Genomic DNA, 26,565 nt, shown 5'->3' on the forward strand with positions numbered 1-26,565 from the left:
TTGTGGGCACCCTTTAGATTATGCAGCCAGACTTCGTGGGCACCGTGTAGATTATGCAGCCAGACTTTGTGGGCACCCTTTAGATTATGCAGCCAGACTTCGTGGGCACCGTGTAGATTATGCAACCAAACTTCGTGGGCACCGTGTAGATTATGCAGCCAGACTTTGTGGGCACCCTTTAGATTATGCAGCCAGACTTCGTGGGCACCGTGTAGATTATGCAGCCAAACTTCGTGGGCACCGTGTAGATTATGCAGCCAGACTTTGTGGACACCCTATATATATATATATATATATATATATATATATTTGTTTGATTTTGAAATATTGTTAATTTCAATGTATACCGTTTTTGTTCAACGGGTCCAGATTTTTATTTTAAACACCAGTCACCATTAATTTTGAGTTAAGCTCAATTTCTATTTAATAGGTGCAGAGCAAACCGTCCTCTCATGACGAGATCAATTCTACACATGCGTCAGATGACGTTATGACCTGATTTAGTTTAAATATTTGAAGAACTCACACAATTTCATGTACGTTGTGTTAGCTCAGTTGGTTAGAGCGTTGGTTCATTATCTAAATGTTTTGGGTTCGAATTGTGTCTCTTTTCTTTTTCGATTTTTTAAATTTAAATATTGAAGCCAGGTTATTTAAGCCATTTTTCACGTAATGTTCGTTTATCTGTTTTTTTTTTTTTTATTTCGCTTATTCTTAGGTTTTCATTAACACCCCCCACCCCACCCCGACCGTACAAACACACACAAAAACACCCGGGTACCCACCGATTTTTTTTAAATTTTAATATGAAAACAGGCTTATTTAAGCCATTTTTCACATGTTTTTTTTCTTTTTGTTTTGGTTTTTAGTTTTAACGTTCGTTTTTCTGTTTTCTTTTTCAGATTTTTACATTTAACATCGTTCCTTTGCCTTACGTTAATGATTTTTGTGTTTTTTGTTTTGATTACCCATCCTCCCCACCGCTCAGGTAACCCCCATCCCCCTCGCTTTATTTTTCAGATAAGTTTTAACATTCGTTTTTCTGTTTGTTTTTTTTTACTTCGCTTATTCTTAGGTTTTCATTAACAACCAAACACACCTCCAAACACTCGGGCAACGCCGGGTACCCCCCCACCCACCGCTAGTCTATATATATAAAAGCAAAAATGTATGTGTGTATTTATGTTCGCTTTTCCTCGATGTCCACGAAAGGCTTCTTTCAGAGAAGCGCTTGCTCGCTTCACAACTTCTTAAAACTTTTTATATCATCTATAAATTGTAATATCTCAGAGTTATCCACGGAGCTCGCCTATCTATTTAATTTTATTGACTTTCAAACGTTAATTATTCAACATTTCCCGCATCGGCACGCGTTACATTCGGTTTTCGGTATAAAAGAAAAGCGAAACTCGACTCTAATCACAGGCCGAAAGCCAGTTGTTTCAAGAGAGTGAAGTAACGTTTGTTCAATGTCGACTTCGTCATATCAGACTGTAGCTTTCATTTCGCTCCTCCTAATAAACAGGGAGCGGGTTTTTACAAACAAACAAACAAACCCATTTATTCAAAACTGTCCCGCACAAAATCGTAACTGCTGAATACCTATCACCGTCACATCAATCAAAAACGCGCACCTGTTTGTTTTTTTAACACTTTACTATTTTCCAACTGCGCGTCGTCAACGCTTCGGGTTTTTTTCACATACCCCGAAAAACATCCGGGCAACGCCGGGTACCCCTCGCTAGTCTATATATATATAAAAGGCAAAAATCTCTTTAAATGTATGTATGTATGTTTGTTTGTATGTCTGCCTAAAACTTTAGACAGAGGTGACGGATTTTCATGAGATTGATATCGTTTTAAAGCTTGGCCCTCCTGACGACAAATATCGAAAAATTAGCTAAAAACATTAATTCCTTCACCCTTAACCAGACCCTTTTCTACAGAGAGGGGTAGCAAAAAATCGTTCCTTCATAACAATTTAGCCAAATACGCATGTGCAAAATAGATTCTTTCTTGAATTAGTTTAAATATAAAAAAAAACAACCTAACTTCGCTCAGGCGATCATAGACCAGCCGCTATAGTGGCAGCATCGTTATCTTAAGATTGCACGTTCGAGCCGACATATCAGATATATATATATATATTTTTTTTCGATTTTTAAAGTTTTAATATTGAAACAGGTTTATTTATGCTATTTTTTCGTTCGTTTTTTTAATATTTTTCTATCACGTTCACCGTTTATTTTCGTTTTTTCGATTTTTAAAGAAGTTTTAACATTTAATCAGGGTTATTTATTTATGCCATTCACTTGTAACCAAATTTATCTTTTTTAATCCAAGGAAAAAACTGCAACTGTTTTATCGAGGAAGAGCAACCATACAAACACACACTAACAAACAGGCGACTGTCCTTTACATGATAAATGTTTCGAAAGTTAATTAAAAATATGATTTGCGTACTAGAATTGAAACATGTAAGTTTAGCGCTACGGCTTTAGTCGTTATTTATCTCGTCAACGTCGTTACTATAAAAGATACTGACAGATGAATACGAGAGGTTAAAATTTGAGTGACTTTAAGCCACATGAATGTTTAATTTAACGCATTAGCAAAATAAACAGCCAACGTAATGTTTTATTCGACTTACCTTGCCAAAGTTAACGGTTTTGTTTTTGATTTTTACTATTTAGCAGCAAGTTTTACCAGCTTTTTTTTTTTTTTTACATAGGCATCACCACATTATCAAGGCCCAGAGGCCACTCAAGGATAAGGGTTAAAGAGTGTACAGTAGAAATTGGTCAATATAGTAATCATTAGTAATGAAAATTTGGTAAATTTGATAACTTATATGGAACGGCTCATCAAGAACTTATTTACTTTAGACTTGAACACAACCATATTGTAGTCAGCCGGAAAGCAGGAAAACGGAAGACAATTCCACAGGCGTGCAGTTCTAAGAAAGAAGCTTTGTTCATGGAATCTACGTTTAGGTTTAGGCACAGATAAAGAGTGGGGGAAATTATTGATAGTGTTTACAGCTAGACGAGTGTTTCTTGTGAAAGTTTGGCGAGGGGGGACCATAGATTGAAGCTCAGTTGAACACTTTCCATGAAAATAACGATACATCAGAGACAAACTCGCAACATCTCTTCTGTGAGATAGAGGTTGCAAGGAGGAGAAAAGGACATCTCCTACGAGGCTACAAAGTCTATTTTGAACTCTATCAAGGCAGGACAAGTCCTTTCTAGCAGCTCCTGCCCAGATGTGGCAACAGTATTCCATCTACAAACCAAACTGAAAGTGCGCTACAGGTTTAAATAACTTATATACCAAATTTAAAATCTGAGACCAAATATTTATAGAGAAGTTTGGTAAAGACTTTTCGGACACGCACTAACAAAATCACTGCCTCTCTCTCTCTCTCTTTATATATATATATATATATTAGTCGCCTGGCAAGGCACCTTATTCCTTTTCGGTTCGCTTAATTATTTTTGCATCACGTTCGCTGTTTTTTTTTTTCCGATTTTAAAAAAAGTTATATTTAAAACAGCGTTATTACGTTCGCTTATTCTTTATTTTCCGTTTTGTTTTGATTTGCCCCCCCCTCACACACCTCACCACACCTGGGCAACGCCGGGTACCTCCGCTAGTATATATATATATATATATATATATATATATATATATATATATATATATAGGAACTCATGCACATTTTTTTTTGTTTTTTTTACACAGTGATCACCACTTATCAAGGCCCGGAAGCCACTCAGGGATAAGGGTTATTGCAAGTACATTCCGTTAGTGTGGAGATTTGATGAAGTGTTTACTTAAGGGGGCGGTTCATTAGGAATTTGTTAACGTTGGACTTGAAGACATCCAAGTTGTAGTCTGGTGGGAAGCAGGCAGACGGAACAGAGTTCCACAGGCATGCAGTTCTAAGAAAGAAGCTTTGTTCATGGAATCCGCGTTTTGATTTAGGCACAGATAAAAAGAGTGGGGGAAATTTTTCACAGTGGATTCGGCTAGACGGGTGTTTTTCGTGAAAGAATCGAATAAACTACTCAAAGTAACAACAAACATCAGAATAAGAGATACAAAAAGACGTCAAAAAAAAAAAAAAAAGATAGTAATGACTAAACTAAAAATAGCTCACACTCATGTCACTCACTCACATCTACTAGTTATGTCTAATTCAAAAGCAAGTTCTCAAACAGCTGTGCATAGATTGACTAAGGCTCTTAATTGATTGTTGTCAACATCTGATGGCCAACCATTACACTCATCTTCAAAACTGTTACCACCACGAAATTTCTTAAACCACCATTGTGCTATGTATTCAGTAGTAGTTCCTGGGCTAAATGCTGTTTTAACATCCTGAGCTGTTTCAGCAGATTTTCGGCTTAGCTTGAATTAAATTAAGAAAATTGTACAAATTTGCTTTTTTTTTTCCATCGTGTATTCAACGTTCTAAAAAGAAGACATAGTTGTTCTAAAATGATTGTAATTTTAAAGTATAAAATGCTCTTTAAAATAATATATAAAGTAAAGGTATTAGGACGAAAACTTATTTGAAAATACATCATTTGAAATCAAAATTAGAAATGCCGCAAGAACTTTCTTCTCAACCTAATATATATATATATATATATATTATATATGTATGTATAAGTGAACGTGTCTGTGTGTGTGTGTACATTTTCCAACGCAATAACTCTGTCAATTTTCAGTCTATAGACTCGAAATTTAATATACAGGGTACTGAGATTTGGGAAAATCTGATCGGTTTTCGGCCAGAGATTGACCTTTGAGAATTCTACCAAACTCCTCCGACAATTTTGGGTCTAAACACTTGAAATTTTAGATATAGGTTCCTTGGACATGGATCTAACTTAGTAACTTGATTTGAGCCCAAAACAATAAATGTTAAGGGGTCAAAGTAAAAAAAAAACTGACCCTTTTTTTTTTTTTTTTTGCTCAACATACATCTTCAATAACCTGGGCAACGCCGGGCTGAAATGCTAGTATGTATATATATATACATATATATAAAATGAAAACACTCTCTAAAATAATATATAAAGTAAAGATATTATAACGAAAACTTATTTAAAAATACATCATTTAAAATCAAAATGAAAAATTCCACAAGAACTTTTTTGTCAACCCAATACTATCAATTATATTATTTTATCATTTTTATTACATAATTCAAGAGGCGAGGGTAGTGTAGTATCTGTTCTGCTATCATGAAATTTCCTCCATTTAAGTGTAGTGTAATAAAAGTCCATTCGTTGTGATACCATACGTAGTTTATGTTCTATAGTCAATACCCTCCTCCCAGGCATTATTCCCATTTCGTTTCCACATGTTTGGTAAATCGATAGCATAACTCTAAATTAATAAGTGTGAAAGTTTCTTTTTTGTTTTACAAAGGAGTCACCACTTATCAAGGCCTGGGAGCCACTCGAGGATAAGGGTTAATGGTGTACAGTACTCAATGGGAAAATATCATAGTAATCGTTAGTGGAAATTTGGTAAATTGGATTACTTTACATTTAATTACGAACTTGTTTACGTTGGACTTGATTTGGTTGGTTGGTTGTTTTTGTTTTACGGCATATCAACCCTTTTCGGGTTATTTAATGCCGAATCCAAAGATTTTGAAGAAAAATTTTTTTAATAGAATATTTTTGTTGTTTTAACGTCAGTTTCTATTTAACCCATAGTTGGGACCCTAACAGGTACTATCACTCCGGGTCAGAGTGGACCTGGGAGCAATGGCAATTAAAGGGTGGCTCCACACTCCCCAAAGCCCACAAGCTGGGGCCTCACCACTGGATATAGTTTAAGGTCATATCCAGGACCCCCATTGATGGACTTTTACCCTCTGCAGGGGGGCAGTCGGCGTATTCTAATGCCCCCACCGACAGGGCCCCGTTGGACTGTAAGACGACCATATTGTAGTCAGTTGGAAAGCAGGAAGATGGAACGGAGTTCCACAGGCATGCAATTTTAAGAAAGAACCTTTGTTCATGGAATCTACGTTTAGGTTTAGGCACAGATAAAGAGTGTGGGAAATTATTGATAGTGGTTTCAGCTAGACAAGTGTATTCGTAATATAATATAATCAAGAACTTAATATATTGTTTCACTTTACTTCTTTCAATTGTAGAGAAAGGCCTTAACTCAAGTGGTCTGACCGAAATATGTCTGCAAATGTGTAGTAAAACAATGTTTTCACAAATAATTAAAAAAAAAAAAAAAAATAATTTTGACTACTCGTCACATCTTGAGTGTTATTCTCATTGTTTCAGCCGATGTAATGTCCGACCATCTTCAAATGTATCTTGCCGAACTTGGAAACCCTTTTTCTTTTTTTTTTTTTTTTATTTACAAAGGAGTCACCACTCATCAAGGCCCAGAGGCCACTCGAGGATAAGGGTTAATGAGAAAATGTCGTAGTAATCGTTAGTAGTGAGAATTGGGTAATTTGGATTACTTAAGAGGATGGCTGATCAAGAATTTGTTTATGTTAGACTTGAAGACGACCATATTGTAGTCAGCTGGAAAGCAGGAAAACGGAAGAGAGTTCAACAGGCAAGTAGTTTAAAGATAGAAACTTTGTTCATGGAATCTACGTTTAGGTTTTTTTGTTGTTGCTTGATCTGGATGTACGTACCTTCTGCGACCGTTATCAAATATTTCCCATTCTGGCTGAAATCCATATCAACAACATACGAACCGTGCGCCTTCAAAGCACTTGCCATCCATGGATGCGTGAATAACGGACCGCCGGACTTTTTTTGTTTCAAACTTAATTTCGGCTTTTTGCTCGCATTTGTTTTATCGGCATTTTCCTTGGAAGATTTCTTTTTCGAAACAACTGAAATCAAAGATAAAAAAATTACATTAAAATCAAGATTTCACAGTTGAAAAAAAAAAAAAAGAATGTTCATTAATTATTCATTTTTTTCATCTTTTCTTTATAGACAAGCGGGGGTGCCTGGTGTTGCCCAGGTCTTTGTAGGCATAAAAGAAAAAAAAAGTTTTGGTAGGCAGGTAGGCTCGAACCTGAAGCCTTGAGGTGAATAGCCTGATACCTTACTTTTATGCTATGAGGGCAGAGAATTGAGAATGGTTGAAATTAAGTGACAGGTGCGTGAATTTAATGAGGAAACATGAGCTGGAACAATTACATCGAGAGCATTGCCAGGGCCGCTGCGAGGAAGGTGGGCTCTCTCTACCGTGCTAGAAAACTTCTAACACCCGAAAGTATCCTGTACCTCTACAAGGCCACTATTCGCCCATGTATGGAGTATTGCTGTCATATTTGGGCTGGTGCATCGGCTACTAGTCTCTCGCTCCTTGACAGGGTTCAAAAGAGAGTCGCCAATCTGATAGGCCCTAAACTGGCATCTAAGCTTCAGCCTCTGTTGTCCCATCGTCGAAACGTTGCATCCCTCTGCCTGTTCTACAAGTATTATAATGGTGAATGCTCTGATGAACTGCAAGCACTTGTGCCCCCACGACGTGAACACCCTCGACAGACCCGACAAGCTGCAAAATCCTACCCCCACACTGTAGAGATCCCTAGATGTAAAAGATCTTTCTACTCCAGCAGTTTCTTCCCCAGAACTGCTAGACTTTGGAATTCCATTCCAGGTCACTGCTTCCCCAACTGTACTGACATGCAGAAGTTCAAGTGCAACGTGAACCAACATCTCGCTGCCCAAATCCCTACATAGTACCCCAGTAGATGTTTCCCCTCCCCCTACACCAAAGTGGCAATGTAATAAAAAAAAAAAAAAAAATGTCAAACATCACGCCATAGGGGAATGAAATCATGCACTTAACTTTGGCTGCAAGCCAGTTTCCCCAAGATGTTGGGGAAAACCAGCTCCACATAAAAAGGGGAATGTCCAAATGATTAGCAACTGTCTGATATAAGGGGTTTTCCCCACATTGATCAAAGCTCATTGCTTTTCTGGACATCCTGGCATGAGTGCCAGGGAGCTTGGCTTTGCTACGGGTCCGATTTTGCTTTTATACTGAAAAGCTAAACAAATACGCGGAGAGTAAAAAATGTCGCGAAAATAGCGTGTGTAAAAGTCGCTCAAATAAAAGATACACACGACCTCGTTTCATAAATCGGAAATATTATAATCTAGCTAGTATGTGAAAGGTTCTAACAAACAGTGACGTTCCCCGAGCGCCCCTTTCCCCAACAAAAAGCCTTTGGCGGACATACAAAAAATGTGCACGCACTAACACACATTTTCGCTTTTATGTTATAGCAGTTCCACCCGGCTTTACTCAGGCCCTACATACTGTTCACAATTTTATGTGCACATGTATACATATATATTAAAAAGCTCGACTTTTGTTCAGGTAACCTACATCTAAAATTTCAAGTGTTTAGACCCAAAACTAGCGGAGGAGTTTGGTAGAGTCTGCAAAGGTCAACTCTCTTGGCAGACAAATTTTCGCCCAAAAACTGATTAAAAAGCTTGCTGCATGTCTGAATACCCTTTATGTAAAATTTCAAATTTTTAGACCCAAAATTGGCTGAATAGTTTGCTAGAGACTGCAAAGGTCAAATCTTTTGAACTTTGACCCCTTGGTAGCCAAATTTTCAGCCAAAAACTGGTTAAAAATCTTGCCCTATGTCTGAATATACTCTATGTAAAATTTCAAATGTTTAAACCAAAAATTGGCTGAGTAATTTGGTAGAGACCATAGAGGTCAAAATTTTTTTAAATTTGACCCCAACTTTGCCCTCTTAACATTTACTGTTTTGGGCTCAAATTAAGTTAAAAAGTTTGATCCATGTCCAAGTAACCTACATCTAAAATTTCCAGTGTTTAGGCCCAAAATTGGCAGAAGAGTTTAGTAGAGTTTTTAACAGTCAAATCCTAAAACTTTGACTCCTTGACAGCCAAACTTCTGGTTCCATACTAAACTACCGATTCCGATACAATCACCGATTCCGTACAAAACTACCAATTCCGATACAATCACCGATTCCGTACAAAACTACCGATTCCGATACAATCACCGATTCCGTACAAAACTACCGATTCCGATACAATCACCGATTCCGTACAAAACTACCGATTCCGTACTACAATCACCGATTCCGTACTAAACTCACGATTCCGTACTACAATCACCGATTCCGTACTAAACTCACGATTCCGTACTACAATCACCGATTCCGTACTAAACTCACGATTCCGATACAATCACCGATTCCGTACTAAACTCACGATTCCGATACAATCACCGATTCCGTACTAAACTCACGATTCCGATACAATCACCGATTCCGTACTAAACTCACGATTCCGATACAATCACCGATTCCGTACTAAACTCACGATTCCGATACAATCACCGATTCCGTACTAAACTCACGATTCCGATACAATCACCGATTCCGTACTAAACTCACGATTCCGATACAATCACCGATTCCGTACTAAACTCACGATTCCGATACAATCACCGATTCCGTACTAAACTCACGATTCCGATACAATCACCGATTCCGTACTAAACTCACGATTCCGATACAATCACCGATTCCGTACTAAACTCACGATTCCGATACAATCACCGATTCCGTACTAAACTCACGATTCCGATACAATCACCGATTCCGTACTAAACTCACGATTCCGTACTAAACTCACGATTCCGATACAATCACCGATTCCGTACTAAACTCACGATTCCGATACAATCACCGATTCCGTACTAAACTCACGATTCCGATACAATCACCGATTCCGTACTAAACTCACGATTCCGATACAATCACCGATTCCGTACTAAACTCACGATTCCGATACAATCACCGATTCCGTACTAAATTCACGATTCCGATACAATCACCGATTCCGTACTAAACTCACGATTCCGATACAATCACCGATTCCGTACTAAACTCACGATTCCGATACAATCACCGATTCCGTACTAAACTCACGATTCCGATACAATCACCGATTCCGTACTAAACTCACGATTCCGATACAATCACCGATTCCGTACTAAACTCACGATTCCGATACAATCACCGATTCCGTACTAAACTCACGATTCCGATACAATCACCGATTCCGTACTAAACTCACGATTCCGATACAATCACCGATTCCGTACTAAACTCACGATTCCGTACTAAACTCACGATTCCGATACAATCACCGATTCCGTACTAAACTCACGATTCCGATACAATCACCGATTCCGTACTAAACTCACGATTCCGATACAATCACCGATTCCGTACTAAACTCACGATTCCGATACAATCACCGATTCCGTACTAAACTCACGATTCCGTACTAAACTCACGATTCCGATACAATCACCGATTCCGTACTAAACTCACGATTCCGATAAAATCACCGATTCCGTACTAAACTCACGATTCCGATACAATCACCGATTCCGTACTAAACTCACGATTCCGATACAATCACCGATTCCGTACTAAACTCACGATTCCGATACAATCACCGATTCCGTACTAAACTCACGATTCCGATACAATCACCGATTCCGTACTAAACTCACGATTCCGTACTAAACTCACGATTCCGATACAATCACCGATTCCGTACTAAACTCACGATTCCGATAAAATCACCGATTCCGTACTAAACTCACGATTCCGATACAATCACCGATTCCGTACTATACTCACGATTCCGATACAATCACCGATTCCGTACTAAACTCACGATTCCGATACAATCACCGATTCCGTACTAAACTACCGATTCTGATACAATCACCGATTCCATACTAAACTACCTATTCCGATACAATCACCGATTCTGTACTAAACTACCGATTCCGATACAATCACAGATTCCGTACTAAACTCACGATTCCGATAAAATCACCGATTCCGTACTAAACTCACGATTCCGATACAATCACCGATTCCGTACTAAACTACCGATTCCGATACAATCACAGATTCCGTACTAAACTACCGATTCCGATACAATCACAGATTCCGTACTAAACTCACGATTCCGATACAATCACCGATTCCATACTAAACTACCGATTCCGATACAATCACCGATTCCGTACTATACTCACGATTCCGATACAATCACCGATTCTGTACTAAACTACCGATTCCGATACAATCACCGATTCCATACTAAACTACCGATTCTGATACAATCACCGATTCCGTACTAAACTACTGAATCCGATACAATCACCGATTCCGTACTAAACTACCGATTCCATACTAAACTCACGATTCCGATACAATCACTGATTCCATACTAAACTACCGATTCCATACTAAACTACCGATTCCGATACAATCACCGATTCCATACTAAACTACCGATTCTGATACAATCACCGATTCCGTACTAAACTATCGATTCCAATGCAATCACCGATTCCGTACTAAACTCACGATTCCGATAAAATCACCGATTCCGTACTAAACTCACGATTCCGATACAATCACCGATTCCGTACTAAACTCACGATTCCGATACAATCACCGATTCCGTACTAAACTCACGATTCCGATACAATCACCGATTCCGTACTAAACTCACGATTCCGATACAATCACCGATTCCGTACTAAACTCACGATTCCGATACAATCACCGATTCCGTACTAAACTCACGATTCCGATACAATCACCGATTCCGTACTAAACTCACGATTCCGATACAATCACCGATTCCGTACTAAACTCACGATTCCGATACAATCACCGATTCCGTACTAAACTCACGATTCCGATACAATCACCGATTCCGTACTAAACTCACGATTCCGATACAATCACCGATTCCGTACTAAACTCACGATTCCGATAAAATCACCGATTCCGTACTAAACTCACGATTCCGATACAATCACCGATTCCGTACTAAACTCACGATTCCGATACAATCACCGATTCCGTACTAAACTACCGATTCCGATACAATCACCGATTCCGTACTAAACTCACGATTCCGTACTAAACTCACGATTCCGATACAATCACCGATTCCGTACTAAACTCACGATTCCGATAAAATCACCGATTCCGTACTAAACTCACGATTCCGATACAATCACCGATTCCGTACTATACTCACGATTCCGATACAATCACCGATTCCGTACTAAACTCACGATTCCGATACAATCACCGATTCCGTACTAAACTACCGATTCTGATACAATCACCGATTCCATACTAAACTACCGATTCCGATAAAATCACCGATTCCGTACTAAACTCACGATTCCGATACAATCACCGATTCTGTACTAAACTACCGATTCCGATACAATCACTGATTCCGTACTAAACTACCGATTCCGATAAAATCACCGATTCCGTACTAAACTCACGATTCCGATACAATCACCGATTCCGTACTAAACTACCGATTCCGATACAATCACCGATTCCGTACTAAACTACCGATTCCGATACAATCACAGATTCCGTACTAAACTACCGATTCCGATACAATCACCGATTCCGTACTAAACTCACGATTCCGATACAATCACCGATTCCGTACTAAACTACCGATTCCGATACAATCACAGATTCCGTACTAAACTACCGATTCCGATACAATCACAGATTCCGTACTAAACTACCGATTCCGATACAATCACAGATTCCGTACTAAACTCACGATTCCGATACAATCACAGATTCCGTACTAAACTCACGATTCCGATACAATCACCGATTCCGTACTAAACTCACGATTCCGATACAATCACCGATTCCGTACTAAACTACCGATTCCGATACAATCACAGATTCCGTACTAAACTACCGATTCCGATACAATCACAGATTCCGTACTAAACTACCGATTCCGATACAATCACAGATTCCGTACTAAACTCACGATTCCGATACAATCACCGATTCCATACTAAACTACCGATTCCGATACAATCACCGATTCTGTACTAAACTACTGAATCCGATACAATCACCGATTCCGTACTAAACTACTGAATCCGATACAATCACAGATTCCGTACTAAACTCACGATTCCGATACAATCACAGATTCCATACTAAACTACCGATTCCGATACAATCACCGATTCTGTACTAAACTACTGAATCCGATACAATCACCGATTCCGTACTAAACTCACGATTCCATACTAAACTCACGATTCCGATACAATCACTGATTCCATACTAAACTACCGATTCCGATACAATCACCGATTCTGTACTAAACTACTGAATCCGATACAATCACAGATTCCGTACTAAACTCACGATTCCATACTAAACTCACGATTCCGATACAATCACTGATTCCATACTAAACTACCGATTCTGATACAATCACCGATTCCGTACTAAACTACTGAATCCGATACAATCACCGATTCCGTACTAAACTACCGATTCCGATACAATCACCGATTCCGTACTAAACTACCGATTCCGATACAATCACCGATTCCGTACTAAACTACTGAATCCGATACAATCACAGATTCCGTACTAAACTCACGATTCCGATACAATCACCGATTCCATACTAAACTACCGATTCCGATACAATCACCGATTCCGTACTAAACTACTGAATCCGATACAATCACCGATTCCGTACTAAACTACTGAATCCGATACAATCACCGATTCCGTACTAAACTACCGATTCCATACTAAACTCACGATTCCGATACAATCACTGATTCCATACTAAACTACCGATTCTGATACAATCACCGATTCCGTACTAAACTACTGAATCCGATACAATCACCGATTCCGTACTAAACTACCGATTCCATACTAAACTCACGATTCCGATACAATCACTGATTCCATACTAAACTACCGATTCCATACTAAACTACCGATTCCGATACAATCACCGATTCCATACTAAACTACCGATTCTGATACAATGACCGATTCCGTACTAAACTATCGATTCCAATGCAATCACCGATTCCGTACTAAACTCACGATTCCGATAAAATCACCGATTCCGTACTAAACTCACGATTCCGATACAATCACCGATTCCGTACTAAACTCACGATTCCGATACAATCACCGATTCCGTACTAAACTCACGATTCCGATACAATCACCGATTCCGTACTAAACTCACGATTCCGATACAATCACCGATTCCGTACTAAACTCACGATTCCGATACAATCACCGATTCCGTACTAAACTCACGATTCCGATACAATCACCGATTCCGTACTAAACTCACGATTCCGATACAATCACCGATTCCGTACTAAACTCACGATTCCGATACAATCACCGATTCCGTACTAAACTCACGATTCCGATAAAATCACCGATTCCGTACTAAACTCACGATTCCGATACAATCACCGATTCCGTACTAAACTCACGATTCCGATACAATCACCGATTCCGTACTAAACTCACGATTCCGATACAATCACCGATTCCGTACTAAACTCACGATTCCGATACAATCACCGATTCCGTACTAAACTCACGATTCCGATACAATCACCGATTCCGTACTAAACTCACGATTCCGATACAATCACCGATTCCGTACTAAACTCACGATTCCGATACAATCACCGATTCCGTACTAAACTCACGATTCCGATACAATCACCGATTCCGTACTAAACTCACGATTCCGATACAATCACCGATTGCGTACTAAACTCACGATTCCGATACAATCACCGATTCCGTACTAAACTCACGATTCCGATACAATCACCGATTCCGTACTAAACTCACGATTCCGATACAATCACCGATTCCGTACTAAACTCACGATTCCGATACAATCACCGATTCCGTACTAAACTACCGATTCCGATACAATCACCGATTCCGTACTATACTCACGATTCCGATACAATCACCGATTCCGTACTAAACTCACGATTCCGATACAATCACCGATTCCGTACTAAACTCACGATTCCGATACAATCACCGATTCCGTACTAAACTCACGATTCCGATACAATCACCGATTCCGTACTAAACTCACGATTCCGATACAATCACCGATTCCGTACTAAACTCACGATTCCGATACAATCACCGATTCCGTACTAAACTCACGATTCCGATACAATCACCGATTCCGTACTAAACTCACGATTCCGATACAATCACCGATTCCGTACTAAACTCACGATTCCGATACAATCACCGATTCCGTACTAAACTCACGATTCCGATACAATCACCGATTCCGTACTAAACTACCGATTCCGATACAATCACCGATTCCGTACTATACTCACGATTCCGATACAATCACCGATTCCGTACTAAACTCACGATTCCGATACAATCACCGATTCCGTACTAAACTCACGATTCCGATACAATCACCGATTCCGTACTAAACTCACGATTCCGATACAATCACCGATTCCGTACTAAACTCACGATTCCGATACAATCACCGATTCCGTACTAAACTCACGATTCCGATACAATCACCGATTCCGTACTAAACTCACGATTCCGATACAATCACCGATTCCGTACTAAACTCACGATTCCGATACAATCACCGATTCCGTACTAAACTCACGATTCCGATACAATCACCGATTCCGTACTAAACTACCGATTCCGATACAATCACCGATTCCGTACTATACTCACGATTCCGATACAATCACCGATTCCGTACTAAACTCACGATTCCGATACAATCACCGATTCCGTACTAAACTCACGATTCCGATACAATCACCGATTCCGTACTAAACTACCGATTCCGATACAATCACCGATTCCGTACTATACTCACGATTCCGATACAATCACCGATTCCGTACTAAACTCACGATTCCGATACAATCACCGATTCCGTACTAAACTCACGATTCCGATACAATCACCGATTCCGTACTAAACTCACGATTCCGATACAAGCACCGATTCCGTACTAAACTCACGATTCCGAAACAATCACCGATTCCGTACTAAACAACCGATTCTGATACAATCACCGATTCCGTACTAAACTACCGATTCTGATACAATCACCGATTCCATACTAAACTACCGATTCCGATACAATCACAGATTCCGTACTAAACTATCGATTCCAATACAATCACTGATTCCGTACTACACTACCAATTCCGATACAATCACCGATTCCATACTAAACTCACGATTCGGATACAATCACCGATTCCGTACTAAACTATCGATTCCAATACAATCACTGATTCCGTACTACACTACCAATTCCGATACAATCACCGATTCCGTACTAAAACTATCGATTCCGATAAAATCACCGATTCCGATACAATCACCGATTCCGTACTAAACTATCGATTCCAATACAATCACTGATTCTGTACTAAACTATAGATTCCGAAACAATCACTGATTCCATACTAAACTACCGATTCCGTACTAAACTCCCGATTCCGATACAATCACTGATTCCATACTAAACTACCGATTCCGTACTAAACTCCCGATTTGGATACAATCACCAGTTCCGTACTAAACTACCGATTCCGATACATTCTCCGATTCCGTACTAAACTACCGATTCCGATACAATCACTGATTTCGTACTAAACTATCGATTCCGATACAATCACCGATTCCGTACTAAACTACCAATTCCAATACAATTACCAATTCAAATTCTTTATAGATCTCTAACTACAGCATTGTTATTTTTCCCTCGATTACCATAAAAACACACATTAAATGTGCAGATATTTTCTTCAAACATAAAGAAAAACATTTCTGAGGGATTATCTATGGATTTTATTTTACTGGTAGATTAAAGTCAATAAATATTGATTATTGACTTATTACTACAAGTAACAGAAGATATTGCCGTAAACAAAATCAAATCTATATATATAAAAGTGAATGTGTGTGTGTGTGTGTGTACATTTCCCTATGCAATAACTCTGTCAATTTTAAGTCTACAGACTCAAAATTTGATATACAGGGTATTGAGATTTTAGAAAATCTTTGTGATCGGTTTTCAGCCAGAAATTTGACTGTTAAGGGGTCAAAGTTCAACAATTGGACCTTTGAGAACTCTACCAAACTCCTCCGACAATTTTTGGTCTAAACACTTGAAATTTTAAAATATAGGTTGGACATGGATCTAACTTAATAACTTGATTTGAGCCCAAAACAAATGTTAAGGGGGCATAATAGAGGTCAAAGTTAAAAAAATTGACCGTTTTTTTTTTGCTCAACATACACCTCCAAACTCCCGGGCAACGCTGGGCTTAAATGCTAGTAAAAAGATAAAAAGAATAGCTTTTAACATCGGAAAATTGGCAAATTATTTTTTTATTCTGATTTTTTTGAAAGTACAAGAGTCAGGGGAAGGAGAGTACGAGAGAGAGTCGGGTGGAGAGAGAGGGAGAGAGAGTCGGGAGAGGGAGAGTACGAAGGAGTCAGGAGAGTGAAATTACAAGAGAGGGAAAGAGAGTCGGGAGAGGGAGAGTACGAGAGAGAGAGTCAGGAGAGGGAGAGTACGAGAGAGAGAGAAAGAGAGAGAGAGTCGGGGGAAAGAGAGTATGAGAAAGGGAAAGAGAGTCGGGAGAGGGAGAGTATGAAAGAGAGAGGGAGAGGGAGAGAGTCAGGAGTGAAAGTACAAGAGAGGGAAAGAGAGTCGGGAGAGGGAGAGTACGAGAGAGAGAGAGAGAGTCGGGGGAGGGAGAGTATACAAGTCAGAGAGTCAGGACAGGGACAGAGAGGGAGATGAAGGGAAAGAGTGTGATAGAGAGAGAAAGAAAGAGTAAGAAAGACAGAGAGGGAGTGAGAAAGAGAGAGTGTATGATAGAGTGAGAGTGTGTAAAAATGTGAGAGAGATAGATAGATAGAGAGAGAGGTTTTAAAAGAAAGACGGTTTTAACTCTTCTATCATCACCAATATTTCTTCTAAAGCTTTATCTCATCATTTGTGTGTGCAGGGTGTGGCCATTTTGATTTGACTTTAAAAAAAAGTTGATTTTCACCTTATATATATATATATGTGTGTGTGGGCATAGTTAAGAATGCCAATTCTCGCGTAAACAACAAACTGACAAAGACATATTGAGAAGTGTTGACACACCTATAAAGAAAACTTGTTTAGCCACAAAAATGTCTTTTTAAACTAGTAGGGATACCTGACGTTGCCTGCGACTGAATTATGATCTATGGATATCTCACAATTATATTTTTATTGTCATAGAAAATCAGTGAAATACCCCCCTCCTTTTTTAATTAAATATATTGATTGTCTGCTCTAGTCGGGGACCCATCACAGTGCATTGGAAAGCAGCTTTGCATGACTCGCCACTGTGACTTTTTTAAAAAACATAATTTTGCTTTTATACTTAATATTTATTTTAGTAATTCATTATCCTCACTCATTTTATTTAAAAATGTAATTAAAGCCTAAATCGTTATGTTTTCAAATTAAATAATAAACAAACAATTTTTAATATCAATAACGAGCGTGTTTTGCGACGGTGAAATCTAAAACGTTTCCACCAAAAAAAAGTTCCTGAAATGAAAAAGCGAACTTTGGTCGTTATTATTTTAAAAAAACATAATTTTGCCTTTACAGTTAATATTTATTTTATTAACTCATTATCCTCACTCATTTTATTTAAAAATGTAAGTTTAAAATATATTCTAAATAATGATTCTATTTTCTTAACCATACGGATTGTTTTGACGACGGGAAGTTCTTGACAATTCACCGAAAAACTTTTAATCACTTCAATTTTTCAACTTTTAAAGTCATTTCCTCAAGCAAAGATAACGAGTTTGAGAAAAATATTTTGTGTAGGTCTTTTCTATGTCGAACCCCAACTATCATCACCATTGCTTCACCGGGGTTCCCTCCTTTTTTAATTAAATATATTGATTGTCTGCTCTAGTCGGGGACCCATCACGGTGCATTGAAAGGAAGCTTTGCATGACTCCCCACTGTGACTTGGTCCACAATACATTGTAGTCTATATTGCACTGTAGAGAAATTACTCGTCATACAAAAAAAAAAAAAACTTGCTGTTGATTTAATATCCATAGCGTTTGTGCGGTGATGATGGCTCGAATTAAAGTTTAAACTGAAAAAGTCAAGTATCATGGTACAATTGTGCTTCAAACAGTAACATTCATATCGAATGCGCCCCTGTCATATCAAAGAATCTCCTGTTGATTATATATGTTGGGCCTTTCAGCTTGTGTGGCTCTAGAAGTGTAAGCCATCTTGAGTTTCAGAACAGTTTCAGATGGTTCGCTGTTACACACAAGTCCTGGTAGGTGACTTGATTGTAGTAGACAGTTCCACAGAACAAAATATTCTTACCGTGTTAAAACCCGGGAAAGAACATGTGAAATTGCTCCAGAAAAGGTTTAATATTTATGAAGCAATTCTGGTTTCTGATTGGTTGGTAGCAGAACGTGGTTTAATTTGATTCGTCAGTTCTTAGCAGCATCGTTTATAAATAGAATCGTCCGACTGTGTGGGATCATACCCCATTAATCCCAAACTATTGCAACAGTGGCAATAAAACTTTTCAGATGCACTTGTGGTTATTTAATGCCGAATCTAGTCATTTTGAGGAACGATTTTTAATGAGGTATATTTGTCTTTTAAGTCGGATTCTATTTAACCCATAGTTGGGAGCCTAACAGGTACTACCACTCCGGGTCAGAGTGGACCTGGGAGCAATGGCAATTAAAGGGTGGCGCCACACACCCCAAGGCGTCTGACTCTCTCTTTAACACGGTAAGTTTGGGAAAAGGTGTTATAAATAATAAACTAGACAAAATACTATTAAAAACCCACCGAATATATGTCAACTTATGTCACGGTAACATATATTGAGCGAATTTCTAACAGTATTTTGTCTAATTTATTATTTATAACACCTTTTCCCGAACTTACCGTGTTAAAGAGAGAGTTGGACGCCATTTTGAATTTTCCAATACATCGGTAAACACTGTATGCTTTCAAGCTGAATAAACACGTTACATTGAATAAAAACACGAAAATTATATCCAGTTTGGTAGAAAAGTAACTTATCTTGCCTTTGATACCATTTATTTGTTATATATTTGTTTTTTTGACAACTTTTTCGAATCTATGTGTACAGTAATTACAAACCCAAGAATCGTCTTTGCTACGGAATTTTAACACAACACGTAGTCTTTCCAGTCAAAAGTTAGAATATCTCAAAGTTGACGCTTTGTAGTATAAAGATAAGTAAAGATAGAAACAGTGTTCAAACGCCATCAAATGCGATAGCGAATACGTTAATTTCTTTTGTCCTAAAATTTTAAAAGAATTGGGTAAAAACTTATTATGCACGAATCGATACAAGTAATGACAACCGCATATAAACACGAGAATTGTTGTTCGTCGAGACGCACACAAAAGAAATCCATAAACAAAACGTTCGTGAACTAACTTACGAACATAAAGTATTCATTTTATTTTTGTTATTATTGTTGTATGGCATGGAGTTTCATATTGGAGATCATATATCATATATAAGCCAAGTACGTCCAAGGATGGAATACTGTTGCCATATCTGGGAAGGAGCTGCTAAAAACAGCCTATCCTGCCTTGACAGAGTACAAAATAGACTTCGTGGCTTAGTGGGGGATGCCCTTTTCTCTACCCTGCATCCTCTCTCCCACAGAAGAGACGCTGCGAGCCTATCCTTGTTTTATCGTTATTTCCATGGCAGATGCTCGTCTGAACTCCAATCTCTGGTCCCCCCCTCGCCAATCTTTCACGAAAAACACCCGTCTAGCTGAATCCACTGTGAAAAATTTCCCCCCACTCTTTATCTGTGCCTAAATCAAAACGTGGATTCCATGAACAAAGCTTCTTTCTTAGAACTGCACACCTGTGGAACTCTGTTCCGTATGCCTGCTTCCCACCGGACTACAACTTGGATGTGTTCAAGTCCAACGTTAACAAATTCCTAATGAGCCGCCCCCTTAAGTAAACACTTCATCAAATCTCCACACTAACATAATGTACTTGCAATAACCCTTATCCCTGAGTGGCTTCCGGGCCTTGATAAGTGGTGACCACTGTGTAAAAAAAAAAAAAAAAAAAAAAAAAAAAAAAAAGATGACAGGGACATATAACGGGTACATGTAATACAGGATTGACGATGATGAGAATTCCACATTGAATGAATGTGTATTACTGTTATTTTATATCAAAGGGGGGAGGATCATTACTTATGATGGAGGAGGAGGGGGACACATTACTTGAAAGGGATTTATACAAAGTTTATATTAGATGATTAACACATTACCTTCAATTGTTGAATGACGACACGAAGACAGTTACAAATATTGATGATGATTCTTCGTTTCATTTTACCCGTCGAAATAATGATGACGTCAGGAATTCAAATTCGTTTCTACATAGTTTAATGTTCACCCTTCGCTTCTAAAGGGACCCTCCTCTGATCATGTCAACTCTTTCCGACTGCCTTTGCTGACTGCTCGAACCTGTCTGCCCGACTGCCTTGATCTGACTAAAACTAGCTCCTATATTGAGAAATTCCCTTTCTGCTATGAGGTCAGATGTGTGGTTCCAAAACGTGACCAACTCACGTGGCTAAGCACAATTTCCAAAACACACTTCTGCAAACAAAGAATTCTCACTAACCTATTTTTTTAATATATTTTTAATTTGTATTGTTCATTATTTTTTTTAGCTGACCTTTTTAATTCATTTTCCATAAAAAAATGAACAATTAAATTCTTTTCAACAAACAAACATATCTAAACTATTTTATATGAATATTTGACAATAGCGAAATTTTAACATTCCATTTTCTGAATCTACCTCTGAACCTTGCTTACCAGGTTCGAGTCTCGGCTTATCCTAATCTCATTTTCAACTTATCTAATGTTTTTCTTATTTAGAAGAAAAGGGAAAAGCCTTTCTTGTAACCCACACATACAATGGCAGAAACCCTAGAAAATGACCTTCAGTAAATGGATGGTAACATTCAATACTACTAAGACTAAATTAGTTTCCTTTAACAATTAAACATCTTCTCAACCACCCTTCGCCTCTAAAAGGACCCTCCTCTGCTCAACTACCAACTCTCGACTGTTTCTGGTTAATCTGCTAATCCTAGCTCCTATATTGAGAAATTCCCTTTCTGCTATGACGTCAGATGTGTGGTTCAAAATGTGACCAACTCACATGACTCACACGTCCTCCAAACACATTTCTACAAACATAGAATTCTCACTAACCTATTTTTTAATATATTTTTAATTCGTATTGTTCATTATTTTTTTTTTAGCTGACCTTTTTAATTCAGTTTCCATAAAATAATGAACAATTAAATTCTTTTTACAAAACAAACAATATCTAAACTATTTTATATGGAAATTTAACAATAGCGAAATTCTAACATTCAATTTTCTGAATCTACCTCTGAACCTTGCTTACCAGGTTCGAGTCTTGGTCTATCCTAATCTCATTTTCAACTTATCTGATGTTCTTCTTATTTACAGGAAAAGTGGACTCTTTTCTTGTAACGTTATTTAGAAAACATAAATCTTGATTATAGACAGGAAAAGAATATTTTTTTTGAAAAAGAATAACCAACAATGAACATTGTTTTTGTTTTTTTTGTTGTTCTATGTTTTCGAGTCGCAAATAAAACATCTCAAAGTTAACGCTTTGTAATCTATATATATATAAAAGCGAAAATGTATGTATGTATGTACGTATGCTTCTCATCATTATCAGACGGTAGCTTTCATTTCGAGACGAGGGAGCGGGTTTTTAAAAACAAACAATTGCCCTCATTAAAAACGATCCCGCACAAAATGCTAACTGCTGAATACCTATCGCCGTCACGTCAATCAAAAACGCGCACCCGTTTTTTTTTTTTTTTTTTTTTTCACACTTTACTATTTTCCAACTGTGCGTCGTCAAGGCTTCGGTTTTTTTTTCACGGGCACCTGTTTTTTTTTTTCTTGGGTTTTTTCACACACACCTACAAACACCCGGGCAACGCTGGGTACCCTTCGCTAGTACAAAGATAAGATAGAAACTGTGTTCAAACGCTATTTTATAGTGAATATATTAATTTCTTTTGTTCTAAAATTTTAAAAGAATTGGATAAAAACTTATTATGCACGAGTCGATTTAAGTAGTGACAACCGCATATAAACATGAGAATTTTTGTGTGCCGAGACGCGAACAAAAAAACATCTGTAAACAAAACGTTCTTCTATTAACTTACGGACATTTTATTTTTGTTATTTAGAAAACATAAGTTTTTAATTACAGAAAGGAAAAGAATATTTTTTTAAAAATAAATTCTTTGAAAAAGGATGACCGACAATGACTACGCCTTTAAACGAGTTAAAACACACAAACCACTTATCCAGTCAAGTAAAAGAATAACTTTTATTGGGTTTGTTTTACAATCCATAGAGGTATGAAAAAAGGGTCAAAAGAACAAATATATAACAAATAAATGTTACCAAAGGCAAGTTACTCTTCCACCTATCTCGATACATTTTTGGTGCTGTGCATGTTTATTCTGTTAAAAAAACAAGTAGTGTTGAGTGTTACATGAGAACAAGAAAAAATGGCAGCAATGTCTCTTGAAGTCTCGACAATGACTTAAAAATAAAAAATTATACAAAATAGTGGTAGAAACTCACCCGATAATTGTCACAGTAACTTGAAGCCATTAAAATGAAATTTAATTATCCTAAACTTTAATGTACTTGAAAACCATATAATTGTAATTTGTACAACTTTTTAATTTGATATGCTACAAGCCATATTTTGTTAATAATTTCTTTGAATTGTGTCATGGTGTCCATCTTGGATTTCCTGGTCGCCATCTTGGATTTTTCATGGTTATAATAGCAAATGATAATGTCCATCAGAATAATACTCCCTATGATGATAAAGCCTTACTTACCATTTTTCTTAGCTATTTTTGTGATGTTTCTACTTAAAGTTGTTAAAATGAAACTAGAATATGCTAATTAGTCGGTAAGTTACCAAGTGAGATGGTTGTAAATAACGCCAAGTGGACCTTCATGGTATTATGATACGAGGGGCGTGCAATAAGTAATGCCCCTGACCCACTTCCAGTTGTCTGATCTAGCTGAAATTTTGCATGTGCAATGATTTACATCTCTACGGGTTATGTGGCAAATTACAGCTCTGAACTAATTGTGGTTTCTGTTTTACAGGTGTTTGAACCGAGTCAGGTATGAAATGGAGCCTGTTGAATGTCGAGCAGTGATCCGGTTTTTGTATTTGAAAGGATGCACATCACAGGAGACTTAATGAAATGAAAGAAACTTATGGTGATAATGCCCCATCATATGACCTTGTAAAACGCTAGCATCGTGAATTCAAACATGGCTGGAAGTCTGTGGACCTGGTCGCCCCGCTTCTTCTGCCATTGATGAGGCATCTGTCCGTCAAATTGAGGCTGCCATTTTGGAAGATCGGAGCATTACTATTCACCAAATAGCCCAAGATGTCAAGATTAGTATAGGGTCTGTGGAAACTATCATGCATGACCATTTGCATACGCATAAGGTGTCTGCCAGATGGATTCCCATGTTGCTCACACCATTCCAGAAGCGAGAACGCGTCAAGTGCTCGAGGATGAATTTGGAGATGTGCCAAGAGGAGTCAAAGTTTTTCAAAAGACTGATTACACAGGATTAAACCTAGGTCCATCACTATGATACAGAGACCAAAGCCCAGTCAATGCAGTGGAAGCACTTGGACTCACCACCTCCAAAGAAGGCAAGGGTGCAGCCCTCCGCTTGCAATGTCATGCTCACAGTCTTCTGGGACCAGGATGGAGTAGTGATGACAGATTTCCTGGCAAAAGGTACTACAATTACAGGAGCCTATTATGCTTCACTTTTGAGGAAATTAAGGGAAGCTATCAAAATCAAGAGGCGGGGCAAGATCAACAAAGGTACCCTCCTCCTGCAGGACAACACTCCAGTCCACAACTCGCATGTTGCCAGATCAGAAGCACGGGCGTGTGGTTATGAAATCCTCCCCCATCCTACCTACACTCCTGACCTTGCACCCTCTGACTTTCACCTCTTCCCAGCCATGAAGTTGTTTTTGAAAGGAAAGCGTTTCCCAGGTGATGCAGCCTTGATTTCTGAAGTCACGTCGTGGTTAGAGGACCAACCTGGGGTGTTCTACAAAAACGGTCTCCAGAGCTGCATCAAACGATGGGAGAAATGCATAACTCTGAGTGGTTCCTATGTAGAGAAAGACTAATAACTGTGCCGAGTTTCGTTGCTCTACTGCTATGGGAAGTGGGTCAGGGACATTACTTATTGCACCGCCCCTCGTATGTTCAAAGTTTCATCATAATATCTTATAAAGATTTGAAGATACAGTTTTTTAAAGATGGGTTAGTTTGTAAATTGTGCAAGTTTCCTACCATTTTCAGTCACAAGCTTATATGCATTTAAATAGGACTGACTTAAGACAAAAAATGTCCAGTGAGCCACAAATTATTTGATACTTTGAATGGTCATAACTCCAGTTATAATGGACCGATTTTAAAACACTAAAGATATTATTTCTTTGTTTTTTATGCTCTTTCCAATAATGCTTGATTTGAGTTTATTCGATCTCAAGAAAAAAAATGGTGTGGCCTTGCTAGATGTATTCAGTGATGATATGACATTTTTTTTTTTTTTTTTTTTTTTTTTAGTTTCCGATGCATTGTTTTCTTTTCTATTAAAAATCTTAAAAATGACAAAAGCCATGAGACGGACCATTTAACTTGTCTGAATCTTCAGTTGACTTAAAATTAGTGATGGGACGATTCCAATATTTTTACCCAATTCCGATACAATTACCAATTCCGTGCCCAATTTAAAGATTCCGATTCTTTATAAATCTCTAAATATTTAACTATAGAGTCGTGATTTCCCCTGATTTTCGTAAAAACACATTAAATATACAGATATTTTCCTAAATATCGAAAAATAGGTTTCAATTTTTTCAATTCCGATACCCCCTAAATCTTTCGATTTTTCCGATTCCGATACCCCCTAAATCTTTCGATTTTTCCGATTCCGATACCCCCTAAATCTTTCGATTTTTCCGATTCCGATACCCCCTAAATCTTTCGATTTTTCCGATTCCGATACCCCCTAAATCTTTCGATTTTTCCGATTCCGATACCCCCTAAATCTTTCGATTTTTCCGATTCCGATACCCCCTAAATCTTTCGATTTTTCCGATTCCGATACCCCCTAAATCTTTCGATTTTTCCGATTCCGATACCCCCTAAATCTTTCGATTTTTCCGATTCCGATACCCCCTAAATCTTTCGATTTTTCCGATTCCGATACCCCCTAAATCTTTCGATTTTTCCGATTCCGATACCCCCTAAATCTTTCGATTTTTCCGATTCCGATACCCCCTAAATCTTTCGATTTTTCCGATTCCGATACCCCCTAAATCTTTCGATTTTTCCGATTCCGATACCCCCTAA

At 38.2% G+C, this 26,565-nt stretch overlaps 1 protein-coding gene across 2 annotated transcripts in view; it reads right to left on the reverse strand.

Moving 5' to 3' along the window:
• Nucleotides 1-26,565, reverse strand: part of LOC145270960 (transducin beta-like protein 2) — a 127,903-nt gene that overhangs the window by 67,654 nt on the left and 33,684 nt on the right. Inside the window, exon 2 of one of the 2 annotated variants that reach the window (XM_080126505.1) lies at nt 6,689-6,892. The exons of the other annotated variant lie outside the window; for it this stretch is intronic. Within the exon in view, the coding sequence (XP_079982631.1) occupies nt 6,689-6,892 (204 nt within the window). The remainder of the gene's footprint in view (nt 1-6,688; nt 6,893-26,565) is intronic. 2 annotated transcript variants of the gene reach the window in all.

Source organism: Euprymna scolopes, chromosome 46 (genome assembly GCF_053919585.1).
Source record: "Euprymna scolopes isolate OS-2025 chromosome 46, ASM5391958v1, whole genome shotgun sequence".
Classification (NCBI taxonomy): domain Eukaryota; kingdom Metazoa; phylum Mollusca; class Cephalopoda; order Sepiida; family Sepiolidae; genus Euprymna; species Euprymna scolopes.